Source organism: Python bivittatus, unplaced genomic scaffold (assembly GCF_059951505.1).
Source record: "Python bivittatus isolate LINGU-HERP-01145 unplaced genomic scaffold, Pbiv_v1 ctg000610_np1212, whole genome shotgun sequence".
NCBI classification, from domain to species: Eukaryota; Metazoa; Chordata; class Lepidosauria; order Squamata; family Pythonidae; genus Python; species Python bivittatus.
In genome coordinates, this window is record NW_028277088.1 from 38,566,265 (window position 1) to 38,581,090 (window position 14,826).

At 35.0% G+C, this 14,826-nt stretch overlaps 1 protein-coding gene across 1 annotated transcript in view; it reads right to left on the bottom strand.

Annotated features, from left to right (window-relative positions):
• Nucleotides 1–14,826, bottom strand: part of NEK10 (NIMA related kinase 10) — a 121,171-nt gene that overhangs the window by 31,799 nt on the left and 74,546 nt on the right. The window contains exons 27-32 of the mRNA XM_088150834.1: nt 14,147–14,324; nt 13,985–14,065; nt 12,041–12,089; nt 10,875–10,912; nt 10,623–10,763; nt 4,614–4,714 (exon numbers count right to left, since the gene is read on the bottom strand). Coding sequence (XP_088006960.1) covers nt 4,614–4,714; nt 10,623–10,763; nt 10,875–10,912; nt 12,041–12,089; nt 13,985–14,065; nt 14,147–14,324 — 588 coding nt within the window. The remainder of the gene's footprint in view (nt 1–4,613; nt 4,715–10,622; nt 10,764–10,874; nt 10,913–12,040; nt 12,090–13,984; nt 14,066–14,146; nt 14,325–14,826) is intronic.

Here is a 14,826-nt window from a genome sequence, read left to right on the forward strand (position 1 = left end):
AGAAAATACCACTTTGCAATAGGGATGGATGAATATATCAATTTCAAAACTCTCCTAGTTTCTCTTTTTTGGATTTGTCAACTTCTGAAGAATTAAGTGTGTGGGTGTGTGTGCACGTGCGCACGTATCACATTGCTTCAGATGTATTCATTTTTCTATATATATATATCTGATGCAAAATTCCTCCTTTGAAACAAGCTCATTTCCTAGTGATTTCATGGATTTGTTGATGTAATTTTCTTGGCAACAGTATGAAGTGGTTTGCTACTGTCTTTTTCAAGGGTTGTTGTTTTTTTTTGGTATACTTCATAGACCTTCCTTAAAAAAAAAAAATCTAGCCTACAGTCCTGGGATTTCCTGGCAGCTTTTTATCCAACTACTAACTAGATCTGATCCTGCTTAGCTTTTCCATATAGCCAAGACTGGCTAGGTGCTGCCCCCTAGCCAGGCTTTCTTTAATATACATATTTTTTAAAAGGGTGAAATTGCATTGTAAAATTTGAGAAGTATGCATTTTGAAGAACTAAGTTTGGTATATGTATATATGTATGTACGTACATATGTATGTATAGGTTTGAAAGTAGGAAATTAGATAAGTTCCCATTTAGATACAAAGAAACAGATTGGTGTCTTTCAACCAGACGTGCAGCTTTCCTATGCCTTGTTTACTCTAGCTTTTGCTAGTTCATCACATTTTGCTTACATATTCTGTTAATATTTTATCTCAATAATTAATATGCAGAGATATAGATATATGTTGCAGTATCATCCTTTGTAATAGTGAAGTCAGTTGGCTGATTGTCACTTTGAAAACAAGGGAGCTACCAAATAATAAGGAAGTTATTTCTATATGGGGTTTAGATGTGTTGGGCTGCAACTCCCATGATCCCAGAATTTGTAAATCTGTAGTGCACTCATCTGGAGGATACTAGTCACATGGAGATGACTGCTCTTTTTCTGAGGAGTCCTTCAGTATTGTAACTCAGAAAACAAAAATTAGCACACACACTGCACCAAACTAGTCAATCAAAAATATGTGAGCTTCTTGGATAAACAAAAGCGTGGAGTTAAGGAAAAAAACTGGCCTAAACAATTATTATAAACATTAGATTAGATTATAAACAAGTAGATTAGGTGTGAAGGAATGTATACTATGAGATTGGAAAACTTTTTTTCCCTAGAAAGTAACAGGGATGTAATAGGAATGTAAAACAGAATGTATAGGACTGTAAAAGAATGTACAAGAATAAGATACTTTTGCCCCATCCATAGTTTCCACTAGCCTGACCTGGGAGTCACCTAGTCTCAAACTGGAAGATAGCGCATTTGGCATAGCTATGAGGAGCAGGATGGCTGGGCCAATGTGAGGAGGACGCAGAGAGACTATGAGATCTAACAGATGTACAAGGCTCCTGCTAAGACTGATTGGAACTCCTCTTATTCTCCTTGCTACCCATGGATATTTACTTAAGTCTCTTAATCTTCCAGAACAAATTTAGACTGCATGTATAGGGAAGAAAAATAATTAATTTTGCCAGTGAAGCTGATGAACGGGCATTGTAGTAACCCATCAAGAAGAACATTCACATTCCATTTTAGCACTTGCTAATACTAATGGGGACATGTGCCTAAAAGTTAGGTCGTGGTGCAATGGTTTCTGCATGCCCAGGTATGCAGTAATGTATTGTTGTTAAAAGAATGGGATGGGAACACAAAATGGCTAGATAAGGATAGAAAATGCCCAGCAGCTTTCAGGAATCATGAACCACTGAAAACTGTGCACAATGCTTAAACCCCTAACTACTCACAGAATCCTTGAGGATTATTGTGACAGCCTGCACAATGGCTTCCTGCTGGCTGTTCATGTATCCATACAAAACTCAAACAAATGCTTTGTGCAAGCAGTGCTGATAAGGAGAAGGTGGGAGCAGAACATAGTTTACTTTCCCATAGGAAGTTATTTCTAAGGAGAGGGGAGGGGGTGCAGATGCTGAGCTTCCATACAGATGATATCAAAATTACCAGAGAAACTCTGGGAAAGAGAACTGGGAATAGAGGTAATGGCTGGCAACCAAGATAGATCTAGGCAGGTCTGGCTGTTGAAGAGATCTTGTTTTAATACAGGAAAATGCAGGCTCTTAAATCTGAGTTGGATTGGGCAGTATTTACACTTCTGAAGGCTTGTTAATTGGAGAGTGGACAAAAGTCCACCAGGTAGAATTTGGCAAGTCTAGGGAAGTTCGCTTAAGATGAAGAAATACTGCAAGGTCCATCTATTCAACACATATGGCCCTGCTGAACATCAAAGACTATGGAAAATTAAAGATTTTATCAGTCAAAGAAGACTGCCAGACTGATTCACAGGTGGAAAATTGCCACCAGTATTTGCAACCCTTTCTTTAACTCTAAATGAGAAACTAAATAGGGTCAAGAAACAGATCAATACACACACCAGAAGTTGGAAGAGGAGGTCAACATAGAAGCTCAAGACTTGCAAAAGAAGGAATGGGCAAGAGCAAGGAACAACCTCTAGCCATCTCATATCACTATTCCTCTGAAAGCCTGACACCTACTCTCACTGTTTTCCCTGGCTCCTCACAACCTCACAGAAAACAATGATCCTGGACTCACCCCATGCCCCACTTACAGAAGCACATATTACTCCCAGGATTATACTATACTATACTATACTATACTATACTATACTATACTATACTATACTATACTATACTATACTATACTATACTATACTATACCATACCACACATCCCCCTTTAAGCACAGAAAAAGGTGGGTTTTCTGCTGAAGAAGCAATTCCTTTTGGTATCATCCTTTGGTGCTGATCCATCACCAGTGGATAAACTCCTTATATAGTTCCTGTGGTGAAAATTGGGTTTATTTGATCAGAAGTGGCATAATTTCTTCTAAGTTTATTTTGGTAATATATAAATATACTTTAAAATCTTGCAGCCACCACTCCAAATGGATAATCTTGAAGTTCCTATATTGAGATTTCATTTTTTATTGATGTTATTTTATTTTTTATTGATACTTTTCCTAGTAGCATAGTATCTTAGATGTATGTGGGAGGAGGGGAATTATTATATTTTCCTTTGTTTTATACATACTGCTTACTTCTTTTTCCTTTCCATTCTCTGCTTCAACTCTGTCAAAGTGCCCACTGCTTCCCATCTCTCTTAACCCCCTTTCCTCCAAGTTCTTAACTTTCTGAGTACAACATTTTAAAAGGAAGAGATCAGCCAAACTTTTACCTGCATTTTACCAGAGAAACAAACTCAATTTCCTCTGTGAGAAATGAGAGCCAGAATGTTTTAGGGCAATTATATAAACAACCAACAACTGCTTGATTTTAAGGCTACAAAGCCCAAGGCAAAGAGTGTTTTGGAACCTGGGAAAGGTGGGAAGCAGCAGCAGTGTGTTTAAATCACTATGGGTTTTAGAAATACATATGCAAGCTCACAGAGAGCGATCAATTATTTAATATGGCTCCTGTTTATTTAACAATACCATTTTGAATGTATGAGAGACTTCTGCTGGGTCTGAGATTAGCAGCCAAGTTAAACTGTGTAAAGTCAGAGGCTGTAGATTTACAGTTGAGTCCTAATCTGGGGAGCCTGACATCATCATCTGCTTTAGGAAACAGCTGCAGCTAAAACAGAGCTGGCTTGCTCTTACAGAGCAAGGGAGGGTGACTTGAAGGAGGCACCTAACAGTGATGCACAGAAAAAAGGACGGGAAGGCTACATATGTCAACTCTCTTTCAGCCAGCATAAAACCATTCATAAAGCCTAAACTGAATAATAGCAATAGATTATACAGCAGATTGGAAGCTACCTTTATTTGATGGAAATGTACTATATGCCAATATATTTAATTTATTCTTGTGATATCCAGGAAATGTTGAGAAGGTTATAAGAAAGGGGCAAAGAGTTACTGAAGATAGGAAAAAAAAATCTAAAACAATTCTGGCATACACTCAATCATACACAAAATTGCAAAATGATAATGGCAGATCAGATGTATGTGATGGGAGGGGTCTCTTTTAAAAAGGTATATATTGGATCTAAATGTTTTTGAGCTTTTTTTAGGGACGTAGTGGTGGCAGTACCTAGCTGACCTTCGCTGATTTCAAAATAGGCTAATTATGGTTAATACTGGTTAATATTTGTATGAGAGACTACCAGCTAATCTCAGGGCTGTAGGATAGAGTGGAAGTTGGGAAAAAATCCCAAAAGAAGGCAATGGCAAACTATTTCTGCACTGTTGTCACAGAAGCTTCATGGCCATGTTATAACCAAGAGTCAATCTAGACTGGAGGGAGTCCTTATCCTTATTGCTCAAATTATAAGGAGGGGACACAGGAGGCTTAATTTTTATCCTTAGTAAAAGGCATACTTAAATAATTACATTGATTAGTGTCATGAGATCTGACAATAATTAGGGATAATCAGAATGGAGCCTGTGGATTTCACTGACCTTCTTCCAACACATTTTTATTATACCCCAAGGTCTGGTTGAGAGAAGGGAAACTATTGTTGTACCTACCAAGCAACAGAAATGGTCTGCATTAAAATAATATCAGAAAAAGGTACCTGAGTGATATAAATAATTTTGTGCAGCTGAATTAGAATCTGTTGAATAGGATCACTGATCTGACGCACCTTCCGTTGTGACACAGCAATCCCAGCTGATGCTGCAGAAGATAATGTTACAGTCAGCAATGAAAATCAATTTGCTGGTTTCAGTATTTCTCTCAACGGCAGATGCAGAAACCAGGAAAGGGGAAAAGAAGAGCAGAATGGCATTTAGATATTGCAGATTGCAAAGAGATCTAGTAGTACTTCCCTTCTTGTAACAACACTATTAACAGAGAGCTATTGAATTCTAAATATAAAGCATTTCCCATACTTCAGTTCTACTGAAGTATTCATGTAGCAAGAGCAAAATAACATTTAAAAAAAATGCAATAAAATTAGATGAAGGCTATACAAAGGTTGTCAAATCATGATTTTATAGGCTGTTTCAACATTCTCTAGGAAGAAAAGATAAAACCCATTTTCAGCCTTTGAAACCTGAATAAGATTATTTTATGTGTGCTTTGCAACCAGACATAAAAATCTATAAAAGCAGTTTGACTTTATTCACAATATTGTCAAGAACAGAGCAAATTTAAGATTTTCATTTCCTTTCTGACTCAGTACCACAGAATATGAATGAACGTATGCTACAAGATGGTCAAATATTTTGCTTTTATAAGACAATTAAAATAGCAACTCCTATGTCATTCCTCAGCTTAAAATGTAAATACATGTAAAGAAAGGGGCAATTTATGCTGTGACTGCAGTAGGACCATTAGAAGATTAGCTTACCCTCCAGTAATATTTTTGTAACACAGCCAATTCACCATAATTGGGCGTGCAAGATGTATCTTTATTTATGATTTTTGTCCTTGGCTGCCATTTTATGTATATACAGGGTATCCAAAGTCAGGCCCCATAGGCAATCACAGTATGTTCTATTTTTTTTTTCTAGAGAAAACATTACTGTACTTAGGAATGTTCAAATGTCATGCATCAAACAAATAAGAAAATGGAACCAACTTGAACATTTAACATAATGTAAATAATAAATTGTCTATGGGGCCTGACTTTTGATACACCCTCTATATTTATTACTATTGTTTGGCCATGTTGTTTTAATCCTATGTTAGTGACACGAGTTACTGCTATGAGATGAGCCGCCATACTGTCATTGACAGGCCACTAATTCATACATTTAAATAAGGGTAGTAAAATATTATCTCCCAAAAAATCAGATAGATAGATAGATAGATAGATAGATAGATAGATAGATAGATAGATAGATAGATAGATAGATGATATAGATACTGGAACTAGAGAATACCTTTGCATTTAATAGCCTTGATGGAAATACATTGTGACACTCAGTTGAAAGGTATTTGTGACTAGGGGAGTCATTTCAAAATTACTGTGTCAATTTTTTTTTTAAGTTAACAATTTGGGGACATCTCTGTCTCTGAGTACAGAATTTACTGCCAAGACAGATGTAGTTTTCAATATTTTATTATGTATTATTATCACTGTGCAGGTACTGGGGAGAGGGCAGCCAAATCTTACTTCTTGCTCTGTCAGCTGGTCCAGGAAGATGCAGCTACTGTATATAAGGATGGTATATACACCCAAGAGAGCCAACCAGCAGTCCTCTCTGGTCTGTTTCCAGGGCTTATATTAAGGGCCCCCATGTAGTTGCCTAATCTTTCATAGTACTGGAACCACTGGATTAGATAGCTTCAAAAAGATAGTGAGGACTGAGATGCTCCATTCCCTAAACAAGGGAGTTTTCATAAAGGATCCAGGGAGTGAAGTCTTAAAGTTCTAGCCCAGCTTGTTTGTCATATTCCAAGGGTGCATGTTTACAGGCTGTGCTATGATAGGTCAAGGCATTCTACTGCTTCCCATTTAATCTTGTCTGCAAATTGGACTTGAATATTGGTAAGTAGTAGGACTATTCAATGGCCAGATCCATGCCTTCTGCTAAACCAAACTCAAGTTTTAACCAGTAAAAGGCTATGACCATTTATAACATTCTCTTGTCTACTTTTGGTCAATAAATCCTCTCCTTTATCCAAACCTAATATGCATGCCCTGCTGGTGTAACTAAAACCAACATGATAATAATAGCAACAGGGTAAAATAATATTGTATAACACACTGAGTGCCTATGATGATCCTTCTTGAAAATAATGCTGTGAATTTTCTGTTGAAAAAGTAAGGATCCACCCCTAATATTCTATGTATAATGTATTAAATACATTTTACTAATTATATTAAGAAAAGAAACTGGAGAAAAAATGTTAGTATTGAAAAAATTCAGATAATCTGAAACTTTCAATTATTGGACACACAAGCACAAATACAGCAACCTGCTATGGAATCAGTGATTGTGAAACTGATATGGAGTTCCTAGGCATTTCAGTGGTATGGGCTGGAAAACCAGAATTAAGATCTCTTTAAATACTGTCCATGGGACTGTGAACTGAAATTATATAATACCACTGAAGTAAGATAGGTTTGATGTCATTTATATTGAGGAGGTAGGGGAATGACTGTGAAAGGAAAAAGTACTGCCCTCAGAATGTGCATATGTGACAGCCCTATAAGGTAGACCAGACTAAGAAACAGACACTGTGTAGACCTATAGCTACTTTTATTAGAATGGCTATAGTAGCAGAATCTTGCAAGTCTGAAAGTGCTTCCCTTCGTCCCTCTTTCATCCTCATGTGAATTTGGGAGGGGGGCTGTCTGTGGTGTTTTCATAAATCACTTCCTTGGTCTGGGCTCAAGCTTCAGTTATCTGAATGTTGCCTTGGCAATGGATCTTCCCTCTGTACTTCAAGATCATCCTCTATATTCACTACAGGATCCAGATTAAATCCATCTTGTTTAATGCTTAGTGGTTTGCAAAATCATATAGGAATTTATTGTATATTTTGTCAATTAAAGGATGGAGTGGCACAGTTTTCCTTCTCCATTTCTTCCCTGGTTATAAGACACAAAATATACTGTCACTGACATTAGTACTATCTATGCCGAACAAAATACTTTATGTTCTTTATGAAAGACAGTCTGGAGAATTCCACATTGACAGACTAGAAAGTAATAGTAGTCTGGAGGTAATCACAGCTGGGAAGATAGAAGAATTTCAGAAACGTGTGAGTGGACTTGCAAAGCAAGTCCCCCTATTTGGATGTTTCTTAAACTATAGTAAAAAAAAGTCCAGTTCCCTTCTGAATTTCTCCTTTGTAATACTTTGGTTTCAGCCCTCATTTTTTAGTATTAACATATCACAAACGTTTCTCTTATTTCCACCTATTTACTGTGATATAAAGAGAGAGAGAGACAAAAGAAGCTGTTTGTACCAACACGAATTTCTGAAAATATAGTTTACCTTCTCCTTGCTCATTGACTAAGATTTTTTTCCAAAACTTTGTCATTCGTATCATAAAACAAAATGCTTTTTTTCCCCCACTCTCCAGTAAAAAACACCTGCGGAGGCTTGCAGTCTACACTGTTGTCTCTAGAAAGTGTAGCTGTTTTCCTCTTTACTCATTTTTCAGAAGGAATGAAAAATAACAAGAAATGCAGTTTTCAACATTTGTAGCATCAGTGGAGTATCTGAGCACGTTCAGAAACCACCACTGCTGAAAGACAATAAAGAACCCTCTGGTTTTGCAAGACCTTTTGAAAACTGGATCTTCTTTTTCAGCCTGAATCTTGCAAATGTGAAAAACAGGGAGAAAAGAACAGAAAAGACAAAAGATATTAAGATGGCAGATTTCCCTATATTATTTTATGGTTTTGACAAACTGTTTACAGAAATTATAAACTTGTTTCAAGAAACTTCCAATGGGTGGTTTTGTCCATCCTTCTCCATATTATTCTCATACCAGATCCACCCTAGTCCATAAAAATGGCTAGGTTTTGAGCATATTTATCAAATACAGAATCAGAATAACTACTGAAGAAAATTTACAAGAATTCTGGAAAAAAAATTCTGAAAAAATCAAAAGAAAGAAAGCATTATGCTTTTGTTCAAGACAGACATTGCATTTTGGACACTTTAGACAAACAATATATTATGCAATTCGGTAGCAATTATTCCCCTTACCTAGATAAACTATTTCTGATCAGCAACTCAGCAAAATACACTATACAGATTGTAAACAATGATAATGCAACTATGCATATCAAAACAGTAAATGCAATAGTCTCTTAAATTAAAATAATCATAACTGATATTTTCTCATGGGATCTATATTAATTCATTCTCAAAGAATTGGTAAAAAAAAGTCCATTCGACTGATAGGCCATTACAAAGAATTCAATAAAAATCTTATAGTGTTTATTAGAAAATAGTCCTGAAATATGCTGGTTTATAAAACATTGATAGAAGTTCCTAGCAAATTTATTACATTCTAATCTCTAAGTCCTGCATATATCAAGGCCGTATTATATTACATTACATTATCTTACATTACATGCTTTGTGGCATCTACACAATCCATGTATCTCTATATTTTAAAAAAAGATGCTGTTTACTTGGTATTTTCTCCTGACCCCTTCACATGCTATAAATTCTAGAAGACGAACCTCTTGTAAAACATTGAGATAAACAAAACATCTGCTAGTTTTCACCTCATGAAGTTCAATCCTGGGTTACAGGAAGACCTAATTTGTAAATGCCACATAAAGCATTTTTTTCTTAAGGAAAAACTAATAACGTCCTATGCACTTTGGGATTTGTAACATTCATGAGGTGCCCTAATCTGCCAACATTCCATCTGGCAAGTTCAAAGATTAGAAATATAACCCTGAGAAGTAGTTTTCATGCTTCATTTGTTTTCTGGAGTAGATTTTGGTCCCACTTCCCCTTTTCCCAATAGCATTTAAGATGTTTCATCCTAGTTTAAAGTTCTAAAGTCAGTCAAAAAGCCTTTTATTGTTAAGGCAGTAAACTTCAAGAGACAGTCAAGTGGCAGTTAAATTCAAACCCCAGAGACTTCTTATCTTACTGAAATAATTACCTCAAAAACATCCTCCTCATTATGCGTCTCAATTGCATAATAGAATACAACAAGGAAATCTTAAACTGTTCCTTTTTCTACTCTAGTCTAGTAAACAGTCCAACTGTCTGAACCCTGGCCTCATTTAATAGGCATGAGAAAATGAGGTAAGAAAAGGACCAAATGAGAATTAAATGTCATGTTACATGCAATAATGTGTGAGAAAACAATGAATGTCTGTTTATTTGCTGAAATTAAAGTTACCACATCTGGGCTATAAAAATCCAGACTACCACTTGATGACAGCTATTGAAAACTCTTATCTCATTGCTGCCATCTTACGGACATCTGTATTTCTGTAGCTCAGATATGCTAGCCCCATTGAAATGTAGCATGGCAAAAGGGAGGATTTGTCAACAAGAATATCACAAGAATCCCTGATATCAATTACCAGGGTTAGTGTCATGAAATATGTTTCTAAATCAAATATGATTTCCACACAAAATCATAGCCATTTATATAAAGTGTCTGGATTCTTCTCAATTCACAGCAAAAACTTGAAACTAATGAATGATGACAATTCTTCACATCTTAACTCTTAAGCAATCCACCCTGTCCCAATCTGCCTTACTTACATAATTGTACCTTTACCCTGGTCTAGAATGATAACAGTACTCTACTAAATGAACAATTCAAATAAACTACTTCATGTTCAGTATACCACATTACATATCTACTGTTTCTGTCTCAATTTTTCCTTTGCCCACCTGGTGTCTTCACCATTCCATTCTTTCTTGGACTGCCCCATTAAACTTTGAAACCATTCTTTGTCCCCTCTTTTTCAATATTGTAAGATTCCAAGTACCTGAGAAGTTAGATCTTTTCTGAGAGTTCTAAATAACTTTATTTATGTAAGACTTTTTCTTCAATATAGTATCTGCATTATCTCTAATTTCTCTGTAAACCTATGTTCTATTCATAACTTGCTTAATGGTGAAGTGATACTTTTAAGTACTACCATGATCTTTCAGATTGCGCAGAATCACAGCAGGAAGACTATGGGATTTCCACCCTGTCACTAACGAGTCCTCTATTTTCTTAACGTGGGCCCTGAACATGAACGAAGGCGCTTTCAGAAGCAGATCAAGGGGCAGCAAAGCTGAAGAAATAAAAGAAGAAACTGCATGTGAAACTAACAAATTTTAAAAATAAGATTAGAAGAAATTAAGGGTGGGAGTCCATTCAAAACTAGCAGCAGGGGTGAAATTACCGGGTCTTGGTCTGAATCCTGGAATTCCGGTGTAATCTCTGCAAAAACAGAAAGGATATTACCAAGAATAATCTTTCAGATAACCATTGTATGAGAATTAAATTCTAAATGCACCAATGCCTGAAAAGAAAATCACCTGGGAATCTTACATATAATGCCTCTAATTTTATCAAAAGTTTATAAAGAAACAGATGCACACATACATTAAAAAAAAAATCCTTATCCATCTTTCTTATCATGCAGCATTACTAAATGTCAGGGCTGTGCACCTTCAAAAATTATTTGAAAGAAGTGTTCAAATAAGTGTCCTTGTGCAATCCTGAGCACAGTACCTCTCCGCTACTCATTAAAGCAGCCCTCTTTTTTCATGTTTTTGAGCAAGTCTAAAAAAAGGCAGTTGCTTTAAGAGTTTAGTAACTTTAATGAATATCCTACACTAAATCTATGCTCTCTGTAGAGTGCTGACACCAAAAAATGCATGCTTTCACTACTTAGCATTTTAATTAGAACTCTTAGCTTGAAGTCTTAGCTGTACACAGTCCCCAAAAGCTTTAGATGTGGCAAAAATGTTTTTTAAAAAATTAAATTGTGACAAAAGGAGAACAGCTTTAAATACATAATTGGGAGTTATCGTATTAACTATATTTACTTTTAGTTTAATTTAAATGCATATTAAATAAGATCAGATTTAGTTCTTCTCCAAGAGTACTCATATGTTAGGGAGTATGTTCCCCAGCATGGTGCTCAAAAACAAGGGTGGCTCTTGGACAATAAAATGTTGCACACTCCTATTCTGAATGGATCTTGAAGAGGAATAGAAAAAGTGGATAAAAATATGTATCACAATTACTATAATAACAATTAATAACCATAATAACAATTTCTGCTTTGGCTCATTTATTTTAAGAAATTTATACCACTGAAACAAATCTGACAGATTTGCTTTGTGAACAATTTTTTAAAATATATGAGCATCTCTTTCTAGTTTATATATGCTATTGCCACATAATTTTAAATGATGCTGAACTGCTAACATATGTTTCAGTTATTTTGAAAATTATACTCTTTGAAAATTTCAACTGCTGTATTGCAGAGTCATGTTCAAGGTGAATTCAAAGTAAAGGAGGCAAACAATTTACATTTGTAAAATAAGATTTCAAACTTGCCTTGTCTGAGGCTGTCTTTCATAAGCACTGAAGCTGTGTTTTATAATACCTATAATAAAAGTACAGAACATATATGAGGCTGCAAACATTTTAAATTCCTAAAGTACTTTGTCTTCCAACATTTGTATTCTACCATAGCAATTAAAAAAAAAAATCTGGCAATAAAAGACAACTCTAAATAGAAAAAGTATCAAGATGTAAACAGCACATAATGATTCACACCTGTCCTAAATATCACATTTTGATCACACTTGACAAAGCATAGGAATATCCTATTTGCTTGTCATACAATCTGTTAGATGCAATAATTGTAACTAATTTCTTACTACTGGCATTTTTACTATACATAGCTCTAAGAGAGCACACTGGCATGGGAAACCATTTTCTTGTCTGATATGTATGTTTCCTGGGCCAGAGCTCAAAGTAAGCAAATTTACATTCAGTCACAATGAAATGGAAAAGAAAAAAACAAAGACATTCACATATTCTCCTTTCCATCAGCCTTGTATTTAGGAACTAGCTTAGGAAAGAATAAATTATTCCACTCACCCAGAATATAGACAATGAGAACATGTAGCCAGGGAAATTACAGGCTGAAAGATTTGGCATATGTAGGGTCCCTTCCTGCCCTACATGGTAGTTCACAAATTTGTAACAGAACAATGAAGAAAATAAAAGACCATTTAAAAATAATAGTTATTTTCAATTTTTATTTTGCCCAAAGCAATACATCCTGTTTGAAATTCTATTGGTATATTATTTTTCTGATAAAGATGTAGTCTTAAGCAGTATATTCTTTAGGGATTTTATGTTTCCTTTCTTCTTAATATTTTCCAGTATTAATATGTAATGTGTATAATAAACTTCTGTTGTATTTTAATTGGGAGAATCTGAAAGACTAGCCCTCTGTTAATGTGGGGTTTTCGTTGACTAGAACTCAGATTGAAAAGTTTTTTACAGGGCATGTATCCCCTGTTCAAAATACTATTTTGAATCTCCTCAAAATAAATTAAAACTAAAATTAAAGGGTCAAATCTTACAAATCTCCTATGAGAATTAACACTTAAATCCAAAGCTCTGAGCAAAATTATAATTAGATAGATAGACAGACAGACAGACAGACAGACAGATTTAGATATAATGAGTAATCATGGATAATTGATATCATAAAACTTCCAGTCTTATGATTAAATCAGGAATCAAATTTAAGAGAACATTCTTTGATATTAACTTCATCTACAAGAATTTATTTCATACAACTATTCACTCCTGAAAAATATAATGGACATCAATGCTTTAAGGATAAATATATACTATCATAATATAGACAAATAGCAAACGGACACTTACCTTAATGCTCAGTTTTACTTTTTATAACATAGATCATACCTTTGAAACATAAAACTCCTTCAAACTTGATGCTTAATTTTTTTCAGTTTATGTCATTTTTAAAAAGACTGGGTAAGTAATAAAATGAGATATTTATTATCATAAATATTGCTTTCACATTGTAACTCTGTATTCTCAGATCAGTACATTTAAATTTAACAGAGTTACAAGCATTTGCAAAAACCTCTCTGAAGACAGCCATGGAGCAAACTTTGCAAAATACAACCTCTCCCAGCTACACCTAAAGTGGATACAGGACCATGCTCCCAAATGTTAAATTTGGAACGTCTTCAACTGCATTAATTTGCTTATGGAGGATTTCTTGCTAAATCCTTGATTTTTTAATTAAGTTGTTCTTTTGTTTCTGGCTTGAGGTTGTCTTATTTATTCCAAATTTATTCTGAAACTGCAGGACCTGAATTATATTTCCATTTATGATCAATGCATGCTATCTTATTACCAGCTCAGGTAATATGGCAAAGTCATTTTGTCATTACCAATAAACTTCCAATTAGCAATATCAACTATTCAAAAAATATTCATGAAGGAACTTACCAAATGCTGACTCTTTAAGAGGACTTGAACTGCTGGAATGATTTGAAATATCCAATTCATCATCTAATTCCGAGAAGACATCTTTGTAAAAAATGAAAGCAGAAATTAACCTTTCTCTGCAATTCTAATCAGGAGTACTAAACATTTCTTGTTCAACCCTACCTTTTTCTGTGTTTTCTAAAGTGCAGTTATCATCTGACAGGGTTTCATCTTTCTCTTCATCTTTTCCAGAAGACTGATGGAGGTTTTCAGATAGAATATCAATATTTTCAGAAAATTCACTTTTTAAACTAGCTGCTCCACTACTACTGCTGCTGAGACTTGACTTTTCATAATGTTCCTTCAAAATAATAGAAATAATTCCTTCAGAATAGAAATAATTTGCTCTGACAGTATGGGTCCCTGAAGTTCCCATTAGGAGGTATTCAGGAAATTTCATAAATTTTCTTTAGATATTTAGAAGGTCTTTAAAAACTGTGGTACTAGTCATGCTTCTTTTTATCAGCTAAGCAAGAAACTGTCATGAATAAATTTCCAAAGAAATAAATTCTGATAAGATTTATTGTAGAAAAGCCATGAAACCATTACAAAATAATGGGTCTGCTCTGTGTCAAATTCAAGGCCCATTTATAGTGAAATCAAGGTTCAGTTTCTTACCCCTCCTTGTCCCACCTGTCTGTTGTAATGGGCTTGATGCCACTCTCTTTGGGGTGGGATGTACAGTTTCTACCTGTCTCTTGTTTTTAAAACACATTTCAAGCAGTGCTGGAAGCACTATATGATTTTGATCAAATGTTAGTGGTGGTTGTGATGCTACCTGCCTTGAAAGAGCTGGTGATATA